This window comes from Taurulus bubalis, assembly GCF_910589615.1.
Source record: "Taurulus bubalis genome assembly, chromosome: 6".
NCBI lineage: Eukaryota > Metazoa > Chordata > Actinopteri > Perciformes > Cottidae > Taurulus > Taurulus bubalis.
Window position 1 is genome coordinate 5,102,831 of NC_136594.1, and position 24,824 is coordinate 5,127,654.

General features: G+C 41.0%; 1 protein-coding gene and 1 long non-coding RNA gene across 2 annotated transcripts in view; one reads left to right on the forward strand and one right to left on the reverse strand.

The window, feature by feature from the left end:
* The window catches only part of LOC306738265 (protein jagged-1a-like), a gene marked incomplete at its 3' end in the record, with an annotated part of 28,491 nt that extends 22,874 nt beyond the window's left edge, over positions 1-5,617 (forward strand). The window contains exons 19-26 of the mRNA XM_079220093.1: positions 74-101; positions 938-1,023; positions 1,161-1,274; positions 1,971-2,080; positions 2,877-2,984; positions 3,390-3,524; positions 3,860-4,010; positions 5,064-5,617. Of these exons, the coding sequence (XP_079076219.1) occupies positions 74-101; positions 938-1,023; positions 1,161-1,274; positions 1,971-2,080; positions 2,877-2,984; positions 3,390-3,524; positions 3,860-4,010; positions 5,064-5,617 (1,286 nt within the window). The remainder of the gene's footprint in view (positions 1-73; positions 102-937; positions 1,024-1,160; positions 1,275-1,970; positions 2,081-2,876; positions 2,985-3,389; positions 3,525-3,859; positions 4,011-5,063) is intronic.
* A 14,399-nt stretch (positions 5,618-20,016) lies between these two features.
* Positions 20,017-23,260, reverse strand: LOC306738305. The gene is made up of 3 exons (XR_013771012.1): positions 23,220-23,260; positions 21,746-21,974; positions 20,017-20,463 (listed from the first exon to the last, which is right to left on the reverse strand). It is a non-coding gene; the product is annotated as an uncharacterized lncRNA (long non-coding RNA).
* Between the last annotated feature and the right edge of the window lie 1,564 nt (positions 23,261-24,824).

Below are 24,824 nucleotides of genomic sequence, written 5' to 3' on the forward strand. Positions count from 1 at the left end.
GAGAGTCAAACCTGCGATGTGACGAACACGCTGAGCGAAGGCTAAGCTTTTCTTTGTTTCTTTTATTTTCCAGATGCCAACGACTGCAGTCCTCATCCCTGGTGAGTTCAACTCTCACTGTTGTACATTAAACATTTTATTTATATCACTGTATCCTTTGACTTCTTTTATGACTATCGACGATTTATTTTTATGGCATACTTTCCCGTACATGGAATACTATGAATTTGTAATGATCTTTTTTTACAACTCATCACATTTTTATAGTTTCATAAACCATGGCATCCTATGCTATTACTTACTTTCTTTCAATTTTTTTTCAACATACTATGAATTTTACTTTTTCATGACATGCTTTACGACGGCATTTCCTTTTGTTGGATGTACTACACACAATAATCTTTTTAGGACTTTGTATAGAGTTTTTTTTATACTGTGACTTTTTTAAGATGCTTTTTATACATACTATACTACTACTTTTGACTTTTTATGACATTAACTTCAACTTCAATTTATTTTGGACAAACTATAAATACTATGACATTTTTATGTCATATCTACTATGTTTGCTTTTTTTATTTGTAGAACTTTTTCTGACAGTTATATGGCATACTATGACATTTGATTTGTGATATTCCTTTTTCTTCCTTTTTTTAACGTCTTATACTAAATGTCATTTTATACTATGCCTTTTTAATACATTTTAATGACTTTTTTATAGTAAATGCTTCTATGGCTTAAAAAAATAACTATACTATTTTTATAAACTCTTGTATGACTTTTTTTAATGACATAATACTGCTAAACAGAAATTGATCATATGTTTTAAAAAAAAAAAAGTTGTAATTCTATAAAAAAAGATGATGATTCAGTGTTGTCGATTAATTAATAATTGTAATTTCCCCTAAAAATAAACCCCGTCATCTCTGTCCTGCAGTTACAACAGCGGTACCTGCGTCGATGGAGACAACTGGTATCGGTGTGAATGCGCTCCGGGGTTCGCCGGCCCAGACTGCAGGATCAGTGAGTGTTGACCTTTTGACCTTCTCTCCGTCTATCACTGCTGCCCTTGACTATTCCCATTCTGCCTCTCTTTAGCTCTCAGACAGGACAACGTGTAATAATATTAATGACAATAACTTGTCCCTCATCTCGTTTAGACATCGACGAGTGCCAGTCGTCGCCCTGCTCCTTCGGCTCCACCTGTGTGGACGAAATCAACGCTTTCCGTTGCGTCTGTGCGCCGGGGAGAACCGGCCCCCGCTGCCAAGAAGGTAAGGCCTGCAGACCCTTTGTGTACCGGGTACTGTAACAACCGGTCTGAGACATTAATCTTCACCTTCGTATTAACCACGATGAGACACAACTCACTGTCTATCTGGCAGTTATTACACCAATTTAACAGAATGAATCAAGAACGGAAACAAAGCACATGTTTATTTTATACATGGTTCTTATGCTCATGGAAAACCTGGAAAAGTCATGTAATTTTAAAATGGTTATTTCCAGGCCTGGAAAAGTCCTTGAAAAAAATAAAATCCCAAAAGTTTTGGAAAAGTCATGGAAATGTGTTATGTTCATGTCGTTCATTTACGCTGCGTTTGAAATAATTAAAATGCTTTTAAATAAAAAATATATAAGCAGGCATACATACAGGCATTTCTTCTTTTAATCAAACTATTGTCTCATTCATTTGTGTCATTTAAGGTTTACTGTATGCTTTGGAATTCTCATTGTTAGTTTAAATACTAAGCTTTCTTACTTTTTCATCTATACACCAATATTTCACAAAATGTTTGGTCATGGAAATTTGGTTTAAAGTCATGGAAATGTGTATGAACCCTGTCTATAGATATATCCCGGTTTTACTAAATCATATCAAGGAGAAAGGAAAAACGGAGGAGTAATAAATCTAAAAGCAGATGTAATCGCCGTCAGATGAACCCCTCTGATGACATGTTTGTTTGCAGCGTTGGGGCGGCCCTGTGTGGTCGGGGGTCTCGTGGCTCTGGATGGAAGCCGGTGGGACGAAGACTGCAACAAGTGCCGCTGTCACAACGGGAGGATCGTCTGCACCAAGGTACAACACGCATGTCCATGGTTATTATGACATTACCGTTTACTCTGTTCTTCTAAGCATCATTTGGATTTGTATTAAAATGTGTTTTTGATGATAGAAATCAGCACTAAATCTATATTTGGAAGATTTTATTGCAGTGCATTAATTCTTAGTTTGATTCTTGATATAATATTGTTGCTTTACCCAGTTTTTATCTAGTTGTTTCGCAAAAGCAAACTAAATGTAGACAACAACGCAAGTTTTGACTACTTCATCACATTTATATAGCGTGAACAACAACGCGACATAGCTGAAGATAGTAGTGACGCTATTGGCTTAATGGATGGGGGCAAAGAGACGCCTTAAAAATATATATACCGTAAAAGTCGGGTTACAAGCTGCTTCTACCTTCGGTGGGTGTCCACGCTGTAGCAAGCTATCGCTGCTGCTAGCTATCGCTGCTGCTAGCTATCGCTGCTGCTAGCTATCGCTGCTGCTAGCTATCACTGCTGCTAGCTAGCGTTGCTGCTAGCTAGCACTGCTGCTAGCTCCCCGCTTCTGCTGCTACTGCCCGCGTCCCCTCTGCCCGAGTCGAGTGTCGAGCCGGGGCTGGTCCTGCTACCATCGGTGGTTGTCGGGGAACTAGCGGGAGTTAGCTGACTACAGCGGGGAGCTAGCGGGGACACCTACCGAAGGTAGTAGCGGCTTGTAACCCGACTTTTACGGTGTGTGTGTGTGAGTGTGTGAAAGTACAACAGTAGTCAAAAGTCCTCATTATTGCATGTTATTTATTTTAAACAATGTGTTGTATCTGAAGGCGGAGTGCATAAGCCCCGCCCACCGGGCCCCGTCCACAGCCAGGTGTCACTCAGAGAGCAGCTGCGCCAACGTCACCTTCACCTTCAACAAGGACATCACGGCAATGGTCAGTTGGGTTTTCCTCCGTCCTCCTTCTTCACGTTGTCTCTGAAACTCTCGTTCCATTAGTAGAAATGGTCTCCTCTTTAACCCTCTGGAGTCGGGGGGATCATTTCTTAAATTCACCTTTTTTTAAAGGTACTTGCATATGCTACATACCCATGTGTTTTACATCAAAAATTGCAGCACAATCTCAGCTCTCTATATAATGAGGCACCATTGTCCTAAAGCACAAGCGTAAAGCCTAAAACTGAAAAATTGACACTTGATTTTTGAAATTCTTCATATCTCTTGTGAAAACATGGCTTTACTCATGAGGACAAACTGTTTTGGTGTTAGAAATAGTTTTACCAAAGGTGTTTTCATACCTTGTGCTGGATGCTGATGCGTTTCCTCTGGTGTGGCGTTGCAGGGTGTGACGGTGGAGCAGGTTTGCCGTGAGCTCAGGGGCCTCTACGTCGACAAGAATCGGTCCTCCGCCGACTCCTCCGTCTCCATGACCTGCGAGCCGTCGCTCAGCACCAGCAAGGAGATCCACGTCGCCATCGTGAGTCAAAAATCTAATCAAGTCCAAACTCCCACAGTGTCGCGTACAGATTACGAAGCGGTCGTCAGCTGAAATGCTCCGGCTACGAGTTCCTCCCTTTTCCAGTAGATAAAAAGGAGTTAAACTGTTTCAAACCGCTGTTCCTGCAGCCAGAAAACTGAAACGCATCCAGTGCGCCAGATGATTTTATTTTTTTTCTTCTGGGGAATGGAAAAGCTTTCATGACTTATTGTATTGCATGAATCGGTGATTAGAGGGCACCGACATGAGCATTTATTTAGACTGGAATGTCACAGATAAACCATAATGGAGTTTTTTACTGTTGATCGTGTCAGTCGACAGAGGACCAAAGGAGAGGTCTGACCTTCGTCAAGGAAATCACCGACAGGATCATGGATCTGGTCAGCAAGCGCAGCGCCAACAGCACCGTCATCGGCGCCATCGCGGAGGTTCGGATCCAGAGGAGGCAGAGCCGCGACCCCAACGGTGAGAACGCCAAACGTTTTACAGCTCTCTCTCGGGCAGCTGAGCATGACGACTTCATTCTTGACTTTGGGAATTGTACTTTGACCAAAATAATGAGCACTCACTGTTTTTTTTTTTTTTTTTATTTTTTTTTTTACACCAAATATATATACAATGATTCTTGAACGGTTTTGAATCTCGCTCCATCTACCAAAGGTCCACACTGAGGCCTGTGATGCCGATCTACTTGGCACATTTGATCTGCTTATCCCACATGATGCGGTTGATGGCCTCGGGGGGGGGGGGTCAAACTGCAGCTGCATGTTTTGGGGTCAGAATGGATGATTTTAGGTTTATTTTGAATAAAAAGGTAGGCTAGGCTAGCAGTTTCCCCCTGCTTCCAGTCTTTGTGCTAAGCTAGACATATTTATCCATCATATTTATCTACTAGACGCACAGCGATGAAACCGTCTTCTTATCTGATGGGAGAAATTCCCCCAAAGGTTTGACTGTCGCTTTACATTTACACTCAAAGTGAGTTGTTGTTCGCTGACCTTCTTTTCTGACCTTCTTCTTCTTCTTCTTCTTCTTCTTCTTCCTTCCTCCTTCCTCCTTCTTCTTCCTTCTTCCTTCTTCTTCTTCCTTCTTCTTCTTCCTTCTTCTTCTTCCTTCTTCTTCTTCCTTCTTCCTTCTTCTTCCTTCTTCTTCCTCCTTCTTCCTCCTTCTTCTTCTTCTTCCTCCTTCTTCCTTCTTCTTCTTCTTCCTTCTTCTTCCTCCTTCTTCCTCCTTCTTCTTCTTCTTCTTCTTCTTCTTCCTCCTTCTTCTTCTTCTTCTTCTTCTTCTTCTTCTTCTTCTTCTTCCTCCTTCTTCTTTCTTCTTCTTCCTCCTTCTTCTTCTTCTTCTTCTTCTTCCTCCTTCTTCTTCTTCTTCCTTCTTCCTCCTCCTTCTTCTTCTTCTTCTTCTTCTTCTTCTTCCTCCTTCTTCTTCTTCTTCTTTTTTCTCCTTTTTCCTCCTTCTTCCTTCTTCTCCTTTTTTCTTCTTCTTCCTTCTCCCTTTTCCTTCTTCTTCTTGCAGCAGACCACCGCGTTCCCCTTCTGGTTTCCGCGGTGCTCGGCGTCTGGGCGTTGGCGATCGTCTTGATGCTGCTGTGGTTCGTGAGGAGGCGAAGGAAGCAGAGCGCCCACGCGGGGGTCAGCACCCAGACGGCGGCGGCGGCAGGGGATTCGGCGTCCTTGGCTCCGGTTGCAGAGGACAACAACGCCCTCCACAACAGCGTCAGCGTCGCCCGCGAGCAGCTCAACCACATCAAGAACCCCATCGTGAAAAACACACCGAACCAGCACCACCAGCACCACCTCCTCCTCCACCACCACCACCTCTGCGACGACAAGAACGCCGTCAATGCCAAGATCAGGAAGTCGGACGCCGGGAGCCAATCGGAGGATGACGAGATGGACAAGCGGCTGCAGAAGGCGAGGTTCGCCCGGGCGGCGCCGGCGTACTCGCTGGTGGACTGGGAGGAACGAGGCCCCCAACACGCGGCGGGAAAACCCCCACACCGGACTAGCAAACGGGACAACAGGCAGCTGCAGTCGCAGAGCGTCAACAGGATGGAGTACATCGTGTAGCCGACGCCGACTGGCGGCTATTTGTCTTTTTGTTCTTTTTCTTCTTCTGTTCCAAGATGGATTCTTTTTTGACGTTTTTTTTTTTTTAATTTATGACATTAACGGTCCACTGCGGTTGGCTGGTTCTCCAATTTTGTGGACATCTTCGTTACGGACGAGCAATAAAGACTTGAGGCGCGCGAAAAGTACCTTTTTGATTTCAAGAATGAGTTTTGTATTCTGACCCGATCAATTTGGGAGAAAAATATATTTATTTTGTTTGTTTTTTTTTCGTAGGGGAAGGGGGGGGGGGGGGGTTTTGAGTCAATATGAAGAATTGTCCACGTAGAATGTTTCTGTATAGATATGTAAATATTTTTTAATTAATCATTGTGTATATTTGATTTATTAACTTAATCGTCAAGAGCCTTAAGATATTTTCCTTTTTGTTTAATTTATGAGCATTGTTCCAAGTCAAAAGTTTGTAAACTCACAACTTTCTTGATGGATTCTTTTGTTCGTTTTTTTTATAGATTTTTAACGCCAAAAGTGCTCTTGAAGAATAGTTTATTTTGTTTGCCTTTTTTGGATTTGGGCATTTTTATGCCTCAACTACATGTTTTGTACATTGTCTGTTTGACGTCATTTTGTTGGTGTGTGTTCCACCATGTCCCGTTGTCTCTTTACACAAACCAACATGGTGGCAGACGTTTTGCTTTTGCTACTGAAAATAAATTCTTCAAGGGATGCAGCTTTTTCTTTGGTATTTGTACATGTTGTACAAATAAGAATTAAGAACAGAATTTTGGATCTTGTTTTGGTGTTTGTAACAATCTGAAAGATCAGAGTTCTTGGAGAGTGGAAGCTTGAGGTCTCCTCCACAGGGAAGCTTTTCAGGAAGTTCTTCAACAAGAACATCGTGACACGTTGCCTGTTGACTGGAAGACAACGGCAGGCCGTGAAACCGTGTTTGATTTCAGTTGTCATCCTTTTAGTTTGATGGAGGAATAAATCAAATGTGTTTTTCTGGTACATTTTCACTTCTTTTTTTTCTGACCTTGAGAAATAAAAGTCTGTTTGTTACTGACGACAATGAATTGTTCTTTTTGGGGGTGAAAGTTATATTTTTTTCTGAGTATTGTGAAGTATCTCAAAGAACCAATAACTCTTGATCCTGTAATTTTGATAGATTTCTATGAGTTTTATGACAAACTTCACGATGAGGTCATCGTGAAGTTTGTCAAGATTTTAGGAAACGCTATGACTTTTTAGAAACGTTACTTTTGACATACTTTATTGTGGCTTTTTCATGATGTTATGATGTACTGTATAATGTTTTTTATGAATTTATTTTTAATGATATACTAAGACTTAGAAAAATGTTCGGACATGCTATACCAGTGGTTCTCAAACGTTTTCTCTTTAATTACTATGAATGGGTAAACTGCAGAGAATAATTCCCCCACTGGGATTAATAAAGGATTATTTATTTATACCTGCATTTCCCTCCGCGCCCCACCTGTAATACCTCCACGCCCCACCTGTAATACCTCCACGCCCCACCAGAGGGTCGCGCCCCACAGTTTGAGAACCACTGTGCTATACTATGACTTTTAGGAGATACTATATTAAGACTTTTTAATGATATACTATGCTATGACTTTTCTTTATAACAACATTTTTACGACATGGAAAACAATTTTTGAATCCCATACAATACTGAAAGCATATTTGACAGTGGATTAAGATTTGATAAAGCGCTATCTACCCAAACTTGATATTTATAACGGACAGTATTTTCCTGAGTACTGAGCTCATTCTGTGAAGAAGTCCCGGATGTCCTGCCAGACATTTGGAGTCATTTGCCGTCTCATCCATAATTCCATGCATGTGTTCGGTTCGTTGCTCTTTTGACCCAGACACACACCTCGCCTCACGGAGGTGTTTACCGGAGGCGGAGAACAGAAGCCACTTTGTCTCCGTTTATCCGACCATCTTCTCGTCTTCACACACACACACACACACACTCTGTCTTCTGCAGACATGTGAGAGTGTTTATAAAGATCCGTGCACGCAGCACAAGAGATCGTCCCTCGCAGATAAACAACGTGGGATATTTTTGAATAATTGCTTTTCCTGCAGGAATTTCTGCCCCGATACCCAAACTTTCATCCTAACAAGGGGAACCACAACCTCCGGCTCCTCCGAACTGTTCCAGTGTGGTCGGTTCAGAGCAGGGGGGGGAATGTAGACGCTGATACGCAAAGAAAGTCCCCCGTCAGTGGATGAGAGGCGGGTTCCAATGCGGCCGATCATTTGGACGGCTCTGTGGCCGTGATGCCAATCTTCCCTCCGCCCCGTTTGTAAAATCCTCTCCTCCGCCATTATGGTCCAGACCACAACTTCCACCCTCAGACTCCCGACTGTCTCTGTCTTTCTACATTTCTTTGAGGGGAAAAAATAAATCTAATTCAGAAAAAAAAGTACAAATTGATACCATTTTTGCAGGTTTTATTTAGTTTAGTCAAGGAAGCTGCTGGTTTCACGTCGTTTGACTGCAAACATGTTGCGGATATGATCCAATACAGTAAGCATTTAATTAGTTTGATTAAAATACAGCAGAGAGGGTTACACTAAAGTGTGCATTGAGTAACAACACCCTGATGATGTCCTTTTAACGACAACAAATTCCCTGCTAATGTTCCTCATGAGGCTGCGGTGTGAACTACTGGAGGTGGAGTTAAAACCTTGAAATGGATCCCGATCAGAACTAAATGCCAAATTACGAACGTGTTCGACAGAAAAACAACATACAAACGGTCTAACTGATCTCAGAAGCTCGCCGGTAGTAGAGGAAAGGTCAGAAGTCACTAAAATAAGTCATCAGCTGCCATCATCTGCACACATGCAGCAGCATCTTCAGCAGATTCCACGCAAACCAGGACGGTCGACACCAGCAGACTGAAACACAAATAAATGAGTTTTCTGCTGCAAGTTTAAAGTCTCTGCAAGTTGCCTTTTAAGTCAATTCAAATCAGTGGCTGTCTGGAAAACACACGCGCTCATATGAGCACAACAACACTGGTTTAAGGCCGAATCCGGCACAAGAAGCCGGCCATCAGTAGCTCTTGGCTCTCAAAAAGCCATCATGGTTAGACGCAGAGTTCATAAAAACAGAGCCCAGTGTCCCTTCATATTTACATTTTTTTGGGGGTGTTTTTAATGGTCCAAGTCATGAAATCTGAACCTCTGCTTCAAAGCTGTCGGGCGAAGCAGAGCTAACGTGATCGTTAGGATCACCAACGCCCGCCCGCCTCCGCACCGTTTCCACTAATCCGTCTGAGAAACCCGAGTCCGCCTCCATGCCGGACATGACACGCTGGATGCTGCAAGTCTCCGTGGAGCAAGGCACTACCGCTGCCAAGGGGTTGGGGGTTCGATGCCCGCTGTGACCAACTTGCACTGACAACGTGAACAGATGTGGAGCTGTAAGGTTTCAAACCCCCGAGAGGATCGATTCAAAGGTCAACTCCAGTCTGGTTGTTATGGATGTTGTAATTTAAGAACTCGGTGTTTTCACAAATTGCCCTGTAAGGGGTGTGGTTGAAAGTGTGTGTGTGGCGGTATGACTCAGCTGTGCAGAAACAGTTCTTGGGAACTGCCGGAGTCTGGAGACGGCGACGGGAAAGGTACTGACGTCAACTCCCTCGGGCCGAACACTGAGGAGTAAATGAAACGACAGTGATTCAGGATCCCATCACGACTCCTGACATGTTTTATTGTCCCTCTCTCGTTCTCTTTGCTCCGTTTCTGTCCACTCTGGGTTTTTTTTTTTAAAGAAGAAAAAAGGGCCAACATCTTGACTCAATTTCTCACAATCAAATCTGCAAACAGAGACGAAAAAAGAAAGAAAAAGGTCTGCACAAGAAGAACCTCCCAGAGGTCAAACCAACTGAAATCATCGTTATTATTCTATTACATACACTGTTGCTGTTATTTTTGGTGGTTGTAACTTCTCCATCATGCCTACTACTCTCATTATACGAATCATTTCTGTCATATGCATTGAATGTGTTGTAACTCTGTTGTGTTGTTCATTCTGTACACATGAGCTCTATTGGACATTATCCTGATAGAGGGATCCTCCTCTGTTGCTCTGCCAAAGGTTTCTTCCCTTTTTCTCCAAAGGTTTTTTTTTGGGGGGGTGGGGGGGGGGAGTGTGAGGGTCAACGGTCAGAGGATGTATTGTGTGTACAGATTGTAAAGCCCTCTGAGGCCAGCCAATTTGTAATTTTGACCAGTACAAAATACATTTAATTTAATTGAAATGTGTCCACGTCAGCGTATATCAAGCTGTCAGGTGTAAAAAAAATGTTTTCAAAACAGGTGGGATTCCGATGGAACAGGACCACACAGGCGCGCGCACACATCATTTTACACAGTACAACTCGACAAGGGGACAGGAGACAAACAGGGTTTTAATACAAGGGGAGGGTGAAGGTAATGACGCACAGGTGGAAACAATGAGGGCAGGACTTCACAATCAAACACAGGAAGGGAGGTACCTGGAACACGGACAGGTGAAAGGAATATTCAATCAGGGACAAGGCAGACAACAGGAAGTGCGGGGACACAGAGGACACGGACTACAAAATAAAACAGGAACCCAGACAAACCCAAACCATGACAAAAAAGGAAGAAGATGGCATCAAATATCTGGATATTATCAGTTTTAGAATCTTGTTTTCTTAGATTTTTGCCAGTTTAAGACTTAATATTCTATTGAAAGTTCAGATGATGTTCAACAGGAGTTTAATTGTCGAAGAGTAAGGTATATTCAAAAGTATTGTTTTGGTACTCAAGGTATTGTATGAGCAATATCATTGAGACAATTCAAACCACACACCATTCCTGGAAATTGGCAGGTGTGACATTTAAATGTTGGAATAGCATTACTTCACCATTTCCATCTCTCACGTCTACGTCATAAACTCACAAAACAGAATCTCAGATTTTCTTACATTCCTCTGCTTAGAGTTTCAATCTAAAAGGGCTCCAAAGAAGTTGTAGATAACCACACCAACATTGAAAAAGAAGCGTTCAAAAATAAAGTCGCAGTCTAAAGTAGCGATGAAATTCAAATAATAAGCGGGAAAAAATCTGCAAAACTTAAAGATCTACAACACAACAGAAGCTGTGCTTCAGTACGGCTGCCGGCTGCGTCTTCAGCCCAAAATACACGCGTTGATTATAACTTTAAACCCTTTAGTTCAACTGTTCTTGTGTTGGCTTGTAAACACTTGTATAACGTTTTAAAATATCTTATGAAGGAAAGTCTGGACTACTCGTCAAACAGTCGGCTCGAAACAATAAAGCTCTGCCTCCGATTCAATTCTACAGAAAGCGTTTTTTAAGTTTTTTACTTTGTTGTGTGAGCCTCCCAGGGTGTGTAGTTAGTTTGCAAAGAAACACAAAAGCGCGCTCTCACACGCCTCCCCCAAACCATCTGGCTTTATAAAATGTGACTCAGTGTTTCCCACGAAGTCCGCCCGTCAGCAGAGACCGAGGGATGCTGGGATATCGTTTGAAGTCACCGTTCATGTGCACCTTTGTTCAGACACACACGCACACACGCACACACACACACACACACACACACACACACACACACACACACACACAAACACACACACACACACACACATTGACCATAACTTCACCTGCGCTATTACAATTAACTTTCATGAACTGAAAGGGTTAAAGTCGGAAGACATAAACTCGAAGCACAACGCTTCGTTAGTGACCTGTCAATCACACTAAGCCCCGCCCTAAAGCATGCCCTGCATTATGGTCTGTTTGACTCTAAATTACCATAATTTACTAAATGAACATCATGCTGTATTGAAGAAGACTTGAAACTAGAGATTGAGACATAAACTCATGTTTACAATGTTTACTGAGGGAATACATTTAAGGGAGAAGTAGAGTCATTTATATAGACTTCTATACAACCAGAGGAGTTGCCCCCTGGTGGTCAGGAGAGAGAATGCAGCTTTAACACATGAAGCATTGACTTCTATACAACCAGAGGAGTCGCCCCCTGGTGGTCAGGAGAGAGAATGCAGCTTTAACACATGAAGCATTGACTTCTATACAACCAGAGGAGTCGCCCCCTGGTGGTCAGGAGAGAGAATGCAGCTTTAACACATGAAGCATAGACTTCTATACAACCAGAGGAGTCGCCCCCTGGTGGTCAGGAGAGAGAATGCAGCTTTAACACATGAAGCATATACTTCTATACAACCAGAGGAGTCACCCCCTGGTGGTCAGGAGAGAGAATGCAGCTTTAACACATGAAGCATATACTTCTATACAACCAGAGGAGTCACCCCCTGGTGGTCAGGAGAGAGAATGCAGCTTTAACACATGAAGCATATACTTCTATACAACCAGAGGAGTCACCCCCTGGTGGTCAGGAGAGAGAATGCAGCTTTAACACATGAAGCATATACTTCTATACAACCAGAGGAGTCACCCCCCTGGTGGTCAGTAGAGAGAATGCAGCTTTAACACACATGTGCATTGGCTTCACTTTTCATACCCGGAGGTCTGATAGAACTTTCATATCTTTTGAAAATTAGTATATGCATTTCAGGTTCAAGTATATCAGCTTCAGGGTCCAAAGCTTTGGACATTTCTGGCTCCTCAACTGAGTCAAGAACAATCCGCTAATTTAATATTACAGCTCTGATGAACACTGCAGCCTTGAGGGGCCTCATAGTGGCACTTTAAACTTGTATCCTTAAAATAATGATTTGCTGTTTTAACTTTCCTGTTACGGCCAGCACTATTTCTATTTCTAACGATAACTACATAGTTTCTCCATTGAGATTTATTACAAATTCCTAATAATCAGAATTTGAGTGTTGAGGCCAACAGTTTTTCTCCAGCTAACCTGAAGCCACATCATCAAACCCACAGCAGGGACCGCCGTACATACCATGAATTCTTGTCCCAGAGTGTGTGCTCATAAGTATGTGTGTGTGTGTGTGTGTGTGTGTGTAATGAAGTTTGGGAAGGGTAATGACTACCACATGCTGCTGTGTGCCGATCTGAGTGTTTGTGTCAAGAGTTTGTTTCCAGTCTGACTCAGGAGATAATGGCTGAGTTTTGAAGTGTGTGCATCTCCGAAGCCACACGATGAAGAACAACACAGTTTAAAACTTCGGCAGCTGAACAATATTGTTAAACATTCTGCTAAACTGACTATAGCGCTCGCTCTCATGACTTGAACCGGTCCGGTTTGGGTGGTCTGTTTTTTTCGGGGGGGGAAAACAAAGATGCAAACGCGCCGCTCCGAGTTCAGCCTGGTTCACTGTCGGACCAGTTGGTCGCGTTGACAGAAAAAGTATCGCTTAGGATGCCGTTTGTCTGCTTGTGTTTTGGGTTGAACATCTTGCGGCGTTGCTCACCGGCCGCAGGGATCCTGAAAGAAACCTGGAAGAAAGCCCCGTGGGAGGAGCGGGACCGCGGGCCCGCCAAGCCGCGATATGCTCAACACCCCAACATCCCATCGGCAGAAATGTAAATGAGTTTGACACCAACTGCATCGTCTTGGCCGGAACCAACGCGGTTTTATGAATGAGTTGTGGTTCACAAAAAAAGAAGGGGGAAGTTAAATAGTATGGTCGAGATCAAAGTCACAAAATGGAAATTAGCATTACAAGCTCCGCGCGAGGTCCGGCGGTAAGCCGGGTGGTCCGGTGGTTTGACAAACGCGTTATTACCCAAAAGGTCGGCAGGTCAGCGAGTACAAGCTGTCCGTCATCGACGGGTCCAGTGATGGCATGAATGTTGTTGGTCATCAAATTGCTCCATCGGTAACCACAATGTCTCCTTTTGACATTTCTATTTCCACACCTGTTCATCATACAACATGTCAATCAGAAGTATAGGGCTGGGCGATTATTCAATATGCCAATTTATGGTCTATCAGTGGAATCATGTCGTAATGAAATCACACAGTTAGGATATTGGATTAAATTGTCTAAGTGATAAAAAAGAGCAAATGTTTCTCAAATTTCTCAGAAAACATTAGTTGACTTCTGGGAAAGTTCCTGGTGTAGTCAAATTAAATGATTGCCCTAATCTGATTATTCTGTTTTTGTTCAGTGTTTTACTGGAAATATATTTGTTTTGTGTTCAATTTGCAATTGCGTTCTTAATTAGATGAGAAAATACTTTTCATTTGTAAAGTATTGGATTCACACAGGAGTATACAAACATATGTATGTATTGATATATATTGTGATTGAGATATGAAATTGCATGCATTGGGGTAGATTTAGAGATGCATGTAAGAATTTGTACTAGAATGTGTTTTTTTCTTTGTTTCCCACTGCTTCTAGTCTTTGTGCTAAGCTAGGCTAATGTTTTCCCACTGCTTCTAGTCTGTGTGCTAAGCTAGGCTAATAGTTTCCCACTGCTTCTAGTCTTTGTGCTAAGCTAGGCTAGCAGTTTCCCACTGCTTCTAGTCGTTGTGCTAAGCTAGGCTAACGGTTTCCCACTGCTTCTAGTCTTTGTGCTAAGCTAGGCTAACAGTTTCCCACTGCTTCTAGCCTTTGTGATAAGCTAGGCTAACAGTTCCCTACTGCTTCTAGTCTTTGTGCTAAGCTAGGCTAACAGTTTCCCACTGCTTCTAGCCTTTGTGATAAGCTAGGCTAATAGTTCCCTACTGCTTCTAGTCTCTGTGCTAAGTTGGCTAACAGTTTCCCACTGCTTCTAGCCTTTGTGATAAGCTAGGCTAACAGTTTCCCACTGCTTCTAGTCTTTGTGCTAAGCTAGGCTAACAGTTTCCCACTGCTTCTAGTCGTTGTGCTAAGCTAGGCTAACGGTTTCCCACTGCTTCTAGTCTTTGTGCTAAGCTAGGCTAACAGTTTCCCACTGCTTCTAGCCTTTGTGATAAGCTAGGCTAACAGTTCCCTACTGCTTCTAGTCTTTGTGCTAAGCTAGGCTAACAGTTTCCCACTGCTTCTAGCCTTTGTGATAAGCTAGGCTAACAGTTCCCTACTGCTTCTAGTCTCTGTGCTAAGTTGGCTAACAGTTTCCCACTGCTTCTAGTCTTTGTGATAACATGGCTAACAGTTTCCCACTGCTTCTAGTCTTTATGCTAAGCTAGGCTAAACACATCCTTGACCACCTGTACTGGACACACAGTTGAAACTGATTTAAACATTCTCTGGAGAAGAATGTTGCTTTAAGTTGCTTTGAATATCTATAAAATAGACAGTTGAACTGCTAAAGAGCTGGTTTTTACAGCGAGACAGTAAATTACAGAATTAAATCTATTTAATGCCAACGCAGGTCAAACTGCACTTCCATGGAGCTTTATCTTCAACTAATAATCAGAAGAAAACCTCCATCAGAAAACCAAATAATAAAAGCACACTTAAAGGCCGCCTCATGTAACCACAGGAAAGGGGAGCGCTGCAGGAATGTGGAAAGGAAAGAAGAACTTTGGACCGAAAATGATTTAAAGCTGCTCTTAAATTACACAATAATAACGGCTCATTATTCAGCTGTGTGTGTGTCCGTGACTAAAACAAACGCACTCTCCTCGTCGCTCTGAGAGGCCAAACCAAGCGATCAATATCAAATTAAAATGGCAAACACCAAGAGACCGAGCACTCCATCGGGAGTTTGGTCCAAGAGGAACATTCGGTTCATGAATTCAGGGAGAAACAAAACAAATCAGTCTGCCTCACAGTAATCAGCCAACATCGTCAAGTATTTTAAATTAATATTTGAACAGTGAGATGAAAACTGAAAATGGATATGTTAAGTTCCAGGATTGATCATAAAGATGATACCCTCTCTATCAAGGCTCTGCATCTAACGCTCACAAACTCAGGGCTTTTTATTGATTCATCTGATGATTATTGTGTCAATCAATCAATTAAATATTTGGTCTATAGAAGAAGAAAAAAAGCTTCTCAGAGCCGAAAATTAGATCTTTAATTGTCATGTTTTGTGGGACCAAACGTCCAAAATACAAATATGTTTAATTTATCATCATGATAGCAGCACATTATCACATGGAGGAAGATTCACAACATTTGTATTGCCATATGCACAGATAGCAGACAGTTACTCCGTATAATGAAAAATATATCTGGCTTCCTTCCACACAGAATTACAATAAACTTAAGGTAAAAATTTTAATTAAAATGAAGAATTCAAAAAAAGCATTGCTATAAATGCTAATAGTATAAGAAAATATATAAAATAAGGCACACAAATATGACAACAGTATTGCACAATCAGTTTCACTGAGTGTATAGAGTGCACTATGCTGGAACCAGGTCATATTTAAAAAAATGTTTGCTTGAAAAAAGGCTTAAAAAAATATTCAATGATTATTAAGATCATTTCCAGTTAATTGTTCCACGTGCATGCTTGCAGGGAGCTAGAAGAGACGATTGATACCTTCACGTCTGCACAGTAAATATAAAGCAGCCACCAGCTGGTTAGCTTAGCTTTAGCATAAAGGCTGTAAACGGCTGGCCTGGTGTTGTCCGAAGCGAACGCAATCAGCTTCCCAGCATCTCTAAAGATCATTGATTAACATCAACAACTTTTTGTTTCCATTGATGTGGTGAGAGATGTTCTTTGATAGAAGTAGACGTTAAAGAAAAGAAATCGGTAGTTTCAAAGTTTAAACCAAAAATAAAACCCTCATTGCTCAAACTCGATTGTACTGTTCACCTTCTTGTTTGAAAAGTCAAAAGAGAAACACTCTGTTACTGCTGGTCTCTCAGAGACAAGACTCCCCATCATCCTGCAGTTTAATCCTAAACAAACACAATGAGGATTAAACTGAGGCTCTACTGAGTTATTCTGTTGGGAAATAAAAGGATCGGGTGAAAGCGTGGGACAATAAAATCTAAAAAAGGCAGAGAAACCATTCACCCTAAGCCGATAAAAGTCATAAAAGTCCAAACAGCCCGAACAAACCTCATAAAAAGTGGGAAGAATTCAAACAAAGTCGAGTAAAAGCAAAAGCCAAAGATGACAAAGGAAAGAAACCACAACAAGGAGAAAAAATGCTTACTGTATTTCCATTTTCTGCTACTTTAGACTTCTACTAAACTGTAATTCAGAGGGAAATAATGTACTTTTTACTGCACTACATTTATCTGACAGCTTTAGTCACGATGCAGACTCAGATTAATAATACAAATGTAATCAACTAATATATTATTATCATTGGTTAACCAATAATATAATCATTGTTATTGTGAAATAGGCCATTCTACACAATGAGTACTTTTCTTTTTCGTACTTTAAGTGTATTTTGATGCTGATATTTCTGTATTTGTTATACTATAAGATATCTACTTTTACTTCAGAAAAAGAACAAAGTATGAATGATTGTCATTTGTCACATGAAAATCTGAATTATTGCTGATCAAATCAAAAGCTGATAATTAAATCAATCCTTTGTAAGCAGATTATTATTTATAGTATTATTAAACAATTTTATGGCAAATATACTAAACCATAGGTCACAATAAAAAAAGAGAGCTGGAGGTCACTGAGGGCTCCTGGTGGACAGGTATGGAACTGCAACAAGTCTGTTGACGACACCTTAATGTCCCAGTTCACACAGCTCAGACCCGGCTGACACGCCTCTTCCTCCATGTGGTGCATTCAGGTGCTTCTCAGCAACATGTCAAGTCACACACGTCCAAGCAGCTCAGGCTGCTGGAGCCTCATTTTATATTGTGTTTTTGCACAAAAGGCCGACTGTGCAAGGGACGGGATCTCTTCAAGGTTCCATCGAGTTTACAACCTTTTATTTTCACTATGAAGTACATATTTGTGTTTTTTTTGTTTGTTTTTGTAAATGCATTCATTTTGCACATGGGTATTGTTTTCATACAGACTTGAAAAAAAAATGTCGACTTTCTGCAAAAGATGTTTCTGTTGAGATCTTAAAACATCTTCACTGCATTCACTTACTGTGGACCGACTTCAGATGTTTCAGACACCAATATCTCAACAGATCGTTTCTGTGTATCATCAGTCACTAGGAAACAGATATGATATTTAAATCAAAGGATAAAGATTATCAGTGTCAATATATAAAAACAATTATATTGAATTATTTATATGCAAAGCACTTTCCCATGAGAACTGATCTGCATGAAACTATCTGCTTGTCAGCAGGTCTGGACGGAACGAACTGGCTGAACCTTTCCAGTTAAAGGGCAGTCGGTCAAACCAGTCAAACACAACATAAATCCACGTCTGGTTCTGAGTCCCGAGTCGAAGGAATCCGCAGTATCTTAACGTCCTTGACCTCCGACCTCCAGCAGGCCCGGAGCAGACAGCGACATCCCCGCTGTGGAGTGACGGATGTTTGTGGGAACCTGCACGTGTTTGTTATCTCAATCCAGACGGAGGAGGAGGAGGAGGAGGAGGAGGAGGAGGAGGAATTGCAGGTCGAGGAGGAGGAAGAGGAGCAGGAAGAGGAAGAGGAGCAGTAAGAGGAGGAAGAGGAGCTAGATGTCTCTGATGTGCTTCTGGAGGACGCTGAGATCTGCAAGTCAAAGGGTCACTTTCCCCAAATTATGAAAAACCAATAATAACATTAATTTCCTCACTCCCCTGTAGTGGCATCTAGGTCGTTGTGTTTTTGTTAGTCCAATTACATGCTGTAATATGCATACACCATCCATCCATTTTTTATTTTTTTTTTATTTCTTTGCTATATTTATATTGCTAGCAACTTTCCGAAACACACGTTTAATTTATGTTGTTGGTCTTTGGTGCTTTTTTATATATATATATATATATATCTATAGTTATATACACCCCTGTCTTTTCACATAATAGTGCTGTCCGTTCTTTCCCTTTAATTGTTCAGCTCGGTTGTGCTTGTTCTTAGTTCTAGTCTATTTCTGAGAGTTCTCTCAGACACTTGGTCAAACTCGTACTTGGCCAATAATTGATGACTGTGAGGTTTTGAGATATCTGTCACTGAGATTTCTGCCTCTTTTGTCTTAAGTTAATGTCACTGCACGTCTTTTAATTTGAAATCTGTCTCAGGAACACTTGCAGTCTTAAGAAATCCAATAAAATATCACAAAATGCGAAATAAAACTGCTGCTCTCGCACATAGTTTCTGAACATTATGCAGATCTCCTGAGTGGCATCCCATAACATTCATCCATTGATCCACAAGAACATGAACTGGTTGGCGTGGCCTGGTCTGCAGGCCTGGAGGACGATCGATGACCGGGATCGTCTCTCTGGATCGTCTCTCTGGAGGCCGGCGAGCGATAACGAGTAATTCTGATTCAGCGAAACACAAGCTGTAATTATGGAAACCTCGTTACGGTATTGATTTGGAAAAACAAAGCAGAATGCAGAAAAGTTTCATCAGCTTCACTCCGCTTTTCTTCTTGCTGACTGGATGCATCGGCATGGAAATACGGTGCAGACATTCGTGGTCTCCAGAGGATGAGTTGTAAAGACTTTTCTCCCTCCTGCCCCAGTAAACGTTTCACATCATCTACTCAATGGATTGGTCCAATTTGATCGAAATTCATACACATTCAGACCAATGGATTTTCATGATTTTTCCATGACTTTAAAATGTTTGTTCCATGACCAAACATTTTGTGAAATCTCAATGTAAACATGAAAAAGTGACACATTTCCATGACTTTTCCAAAAACTTTGGGGATTTTATTTTTTTAAAGGACTTTTCCAGGCCTGGAAATAACCATTTTAAAAATTCCATGACTCTTCCAGGTTTTCCATGACCGTAAGAACCCAGCTGGAAGCTGATCTGCAGAAAACAAAGTTACACGCTGAATTTCACGATTGGATTGCTGAGTATTTCGATAGAAACATGTTTTTCATTCCTCTCTTCCCCCCACACACGAGTCACAGCCCAGTTCTTTCAGCCTTTCGTCTCAGCCAAGTCCACGATTTGATGACATCTCAAAGCAAAACAGCAGATTAAGCGGCTCTCGTTTACGTTAAGCCTTCTTCGAAATTGGAGAGAATTAGAGATTTTTTTCCCACACTTTGATTTCTCAGGACATCGTTTTCCTCCTTCACATCGTCACTGTGGTTACGAGTTGAAAGAACAAACAAAAGAGATTCAGCGTAACTGGAAATGACCAGAAAACCTTTCATAAAATACATATTACTGAAAGCCGTTTTAAGTTTTTAAGCATTTTTTTTAAAAGCACAAGGTACAACAAATAAAATCTCAGTCTCACACACGGTCCTGCTGCCATAAATACTCTCCAGACTAGAGCACCGAATGTGGATTAATCCGCCGCTGAAAATAGTCCCAAACAAATAAGCTTTGATGCCCACACACTTGTATTTGATTGATACTTTTGATAATTGCATTGGTTTATTGATTGATTTACAGTAAATCACAGCTCACTTTTGAACATTTAATCAAAAGTAAAAGAAAACACACACACAAAAAAAGTCCAACAAAGCAGCTTTTTCAAACTGCAGCTTCACGATTCATAATTTAAAATTCTAAGTGGATCGTTCATCTGAGAGAGTTCGTCAATGGTCGTGTCGGTCGCGGTCCTCCGCCGTGTGTTAAACACACACACACACACACACACACACACACGCGCGCTGTGTTTAGTGACGAAGAGCGTCAGTCCGGTCGTTCCTCGGCCGCCCTCTGCTTGAGCGCAGCCTCGGAGCGCACGGAGCCCTTCATGGCCCTCTGCATCAGCCAGGTGGCCAGGTGGATGCTGGCGAACGCGCCGCCGGCCGCCCACAGCCAGTTCCTCCTGAGCCAGCTGCGGGGCTTCATACCGACGCCTCTGCAGGGACACACAACACACAGCTTGATTTATGTGCAGGTCAAAGCACCAGGGTTCATGCGGGCTTTTCCAGGCCTTTGAGGCACATTTTCATGACCACACATTCTCTGAATAATCCTGTTTATGCATGAAATATCAGGATAAAAGGACGGAGGCTGCCTTTTATTCATTGTTTCTTTCATACTTGCAATGAGAAGATCTCACAGATCAAAACGTTGCCCTAGAAAGAGAAATAAACTACATATTTGGAGCGCAACAGTATGCGGAGTATCTTAGAAAGTTATACAGAAGACAGAACGATGACACAGACTTCATTAATTCCCTTTTCTTTCCTCTTATTATTAGAAATTACATTTTCTTTTTTAATCGTTGTAATTGTATTTGATGATTTCTTTATATTTGCACTCTGTGGGATTTTTATATTTAGTTTTTAAGGACGTTTGCACCTACAGGATGAGGTGGTTGAGCCTTTTTTTTGCACATCAACGCTAATCCCCAAGTAAAGTATGCATTTATCTTTAAGCCTCTGGTCCACATTTATATTTATTTATGAGCCTGACAGAGAGACGCATTGAAAAAAAAAACCCTCAGTTAGTTGCAGGTTGAGTCTCCGGTCTCAGCTGCAAAACACTTGATCTTGCTCAGGAAACCTGAATCACTTCTAATGTTCAGAGTCACACGTCTGATCTACGCGTCAGTCCACCTGAGCTGCTTCATGAACGCTTGTTTCACGGTTCAGGGGTCAACGGCGTGCAGAGAGTTAATCTGGACCCCGAGCACAATTTGCCGCCGGATTTTTGCGTCTCGGCCTTCAATGTGGTGGAAGTGTGCACCTTCACGGACCGTGGGAGCAGACGTTTGGGTCATTTACACAGTGTGTGTGTGGATGTGGAGGTTATTCAGTCTCAAAGTGTTTATGATACAAACTTTTTGTCTGACCTCCACAGTTTGGGTGTGCAACAAATTTGTAATCGGAGAAGTCGTGCATTTTTGTACTAGCCTATACATTGTTTAGTTTTTTTTAGGAAAATTCTCCTCATGCCGCCTTTAAGTAAGACACAAACACAATATTTAACATGTTGTGTAAAACCTGCATTTAATTTGTTTTAATGGAGAAAATGTCTTCTTTTTTTTTCCCCATTTGCCTCAATATACAGTCCAGAGAGTTTTCATGGAGCAGCATCTAGTGGACAGAAGAGGAACTGCAGCTGAACACACCTCGGTGGTGGTGGTGGTTGATTAGCCGGCTGCAGGTGCTGCAGGGCGAAACACGGTTTAATACCTCCGAGTGGGTTACTTGCTCTCGGCGGCAGCGGGCTGGGCGGCACGGGGAGAAACGTAAGCCACGATGCCGGGCTCAGGAATGTACTCCTCTTTGGGTTTGTGCAGCTGTGGGTTTTCCTTCAGGTGGTACCAGCCCCAGTGGATCAGCCCCAGACTCGGTACCATCACAAGTAGCACTTTGTTGCCCTGCCAGAACCCCCGCAGACCCATGACTGACGGGCACGGAGCTGGGGAACATAAACAAGGACGAAAGTCAGCTCTCCGTTCGTATAGAAAATAGATCCGAGATTCTATTGGTGTCTGTTCACCCGATAATATCACGATGCGAAAAATTATACTAAAGAAAAAAGGAGATGAGATACGATGATTTATTTTGTTTTCTCGTTATTACACAGACTATGTTTTGTGATTAACTTTGTTGTTGTTCTACTATCTTCATTTTACTTCATTCTGATCACACACACACACACACACACACACACACACACACACACACTTGTTGAGTTTTTAGAGCTGAAACAATTCATTAATTCATTAAAAACAAACGAATCAGAACAAGACAAATACATATTTTTAGTATATTTTATACTATTTCCAGATGTTGTATAAGCTATTTATTCTTCAAATTAATTTGACTAATTTCTTGAACTGTATTGTGTTTTGCTGACAGGTGTTTCTATTATTTTGCCCGCCCCATTTCTATCAATGAGAAAAAGAAAAACACCACAAACTGAACATTATAACCTTCACGATGCACTGCAGTGTTGCATCTGTGGTGGAATGAAGTTTAGTAGATTTACTCAAGTACGGTACTAAAGAAACATGTACTACTTTACCTGAGTATTTACATATATTGCCATTCCATATACTGTACTGTTTACCTCACAACATTTACCTGACAGTTTTAATTACTACTCTATACTTAAAAATGACCAACCTCAACAGTGAATCCCTGCTTTTACATGAATGTGCAAGTAATAATAATCTAATGATATTATGTATAACAGTGCAACAGTTACACAAGTACATTTGTGTACTTTGTGTACATTTTCACGCACCTTTACTGACGTAACATTTTCGACGCATACCTTTTACTAGTAACAGAGTACTTTTACAGTGTGGTATTTGTACTTTTACTTCAGTAAATGATCTCAACACTTCCTCCACCACTAGCATATGAATGCATTAGCTAGGTGCACCAAATGAACTGAGTGTGACGTCACATTACAAACGCTTGTGAGCGTTAGTAAACAAAGTCCTGGCTGCATAAACTAGTTTAGCGTTAGCTTCATCCTGTCATGTAGCTAATAAAGCATTAAAACAAACTAAACAATGACTGTGTTATCTAACCTGCTCACAGTTGTGTAACGAAGGAAAGCAGCTGTCTGACTGTTAGACTCGTCGGTTGTCTGTAAACTCAGCTGAGGAGCAGAAAATTAAACTTAACCCAAACATTTTAGTCAAAAACGAACCTGTGGTGATATAACTGTCGCTCTCACCTTCAGAGATCAGCTGCTTCTCCGGCTAGGAGCGTGGTGTCCGGATAAAGGTGGCCAACGAGCTGCCTGAACAATTTGATTAGCGGCGTTCAAAGGGTTAGTTTAACTGTTCTCAAGTCATGTTATTAAATATGAAGCATATTTATTATTACATATTATGTATTATACACGAGAAACATGATGACATATCAACTCAAACGAAGCCTGGAACGAGTTGGTGATTTTGTGACGTTTTACAGTCAGGCTTTAGCAAAGACGTCTATAGCGGTCACGTGACTTTATAGCGTTTGGAGGATTTTGCCGATGGATTTTTGTCATTGTATTTTATTTCTATGATTGCCCAAAACTTCAGTCAAGGTTCAGTGTTGAACGTACATTTACTTAAATGTATTATTAAGTATTTGGACTTTACTTGAGTATTTAAACATTATGTAACTTTATACTTCTACTCCACTTCATCTTTTTACTCCAATACATTTATAACTGACGGATAGTTGGCAGATTTATTTTCTACAAACATATAAAACATATAAACACATATGTTCTCTGTTTTAATGGAGTGTGGGCTGACTTCTGTGTGTGTCACCCAAAAGCATCATGGGAAGTGTGACAAAATACATCAAATTATCTTTATAATATTATTATTATTGTATACTGTCAGTCAATTTTTGAAAGGATCAAGGCTTATTGACATAACTGTAACACTGACACTCACCTCTACTCATTTATGTAAATATATTTTATATATTATATATATAAAAACTAAACTGAAAGGCGTTTCCACCTTTAATGATGAACGATATTAACAACTATAATCTAATTATGTTTTTTAAACATATCACAGGGATATTTTCTAATACTAATTTACATACAAATTTAATGATTGTCACATTTGTTTGAAAAATAAAATAATATTTTGATATTATTTTTCACATGGAACTTTTATTGAAAATATATACTTTACATATTTGTGTGAAAGAACACTGTTGCACCACAAAACAGGTTAAAAGGTATTTAAAATCACAGAAATTCAGTTCAATTGCTGGAGTAAAAAGAGACATAGTATACATCGACTGTGTCACAGTCATGCATGCAGACAGTTCACTGTGTTCATAATGTTACATGTGATCTTGAATACAACACACTATCAATCTCAATTAATCCTCTGACAATCTGCTCGTCCCTTTGTTAAATGTTTAGCCTATAAAACATCAGAATATCAAAAAAATTACAAAATACCATGACACATCCTGTCACTCAATCAGTTCACATAATCAAAATCTAATAGAAATCCCAAAAGATTGAAACGGAAGTCAGGAACCTAACGGGCTGAAGGCAGAGTGAATGAATCATGTTGGTTGATGTGTTGGTTTAGGTTGTTCTTGATGTTTAAAAAATGACTCTTTAAACCTGAGAGTGGTTCATATTTTGAGAAAACATGATTCAGAAAAGGCTCTATCAAACAAGAAGGACGACAGTACGCTCCTGTCTGTCCAATTCTGATTTCACTTATTTCACAATTCTTTCCTTTCTTACTTACGTAACATGAGCAACCCCTATTAATAAAACAATTAGTAG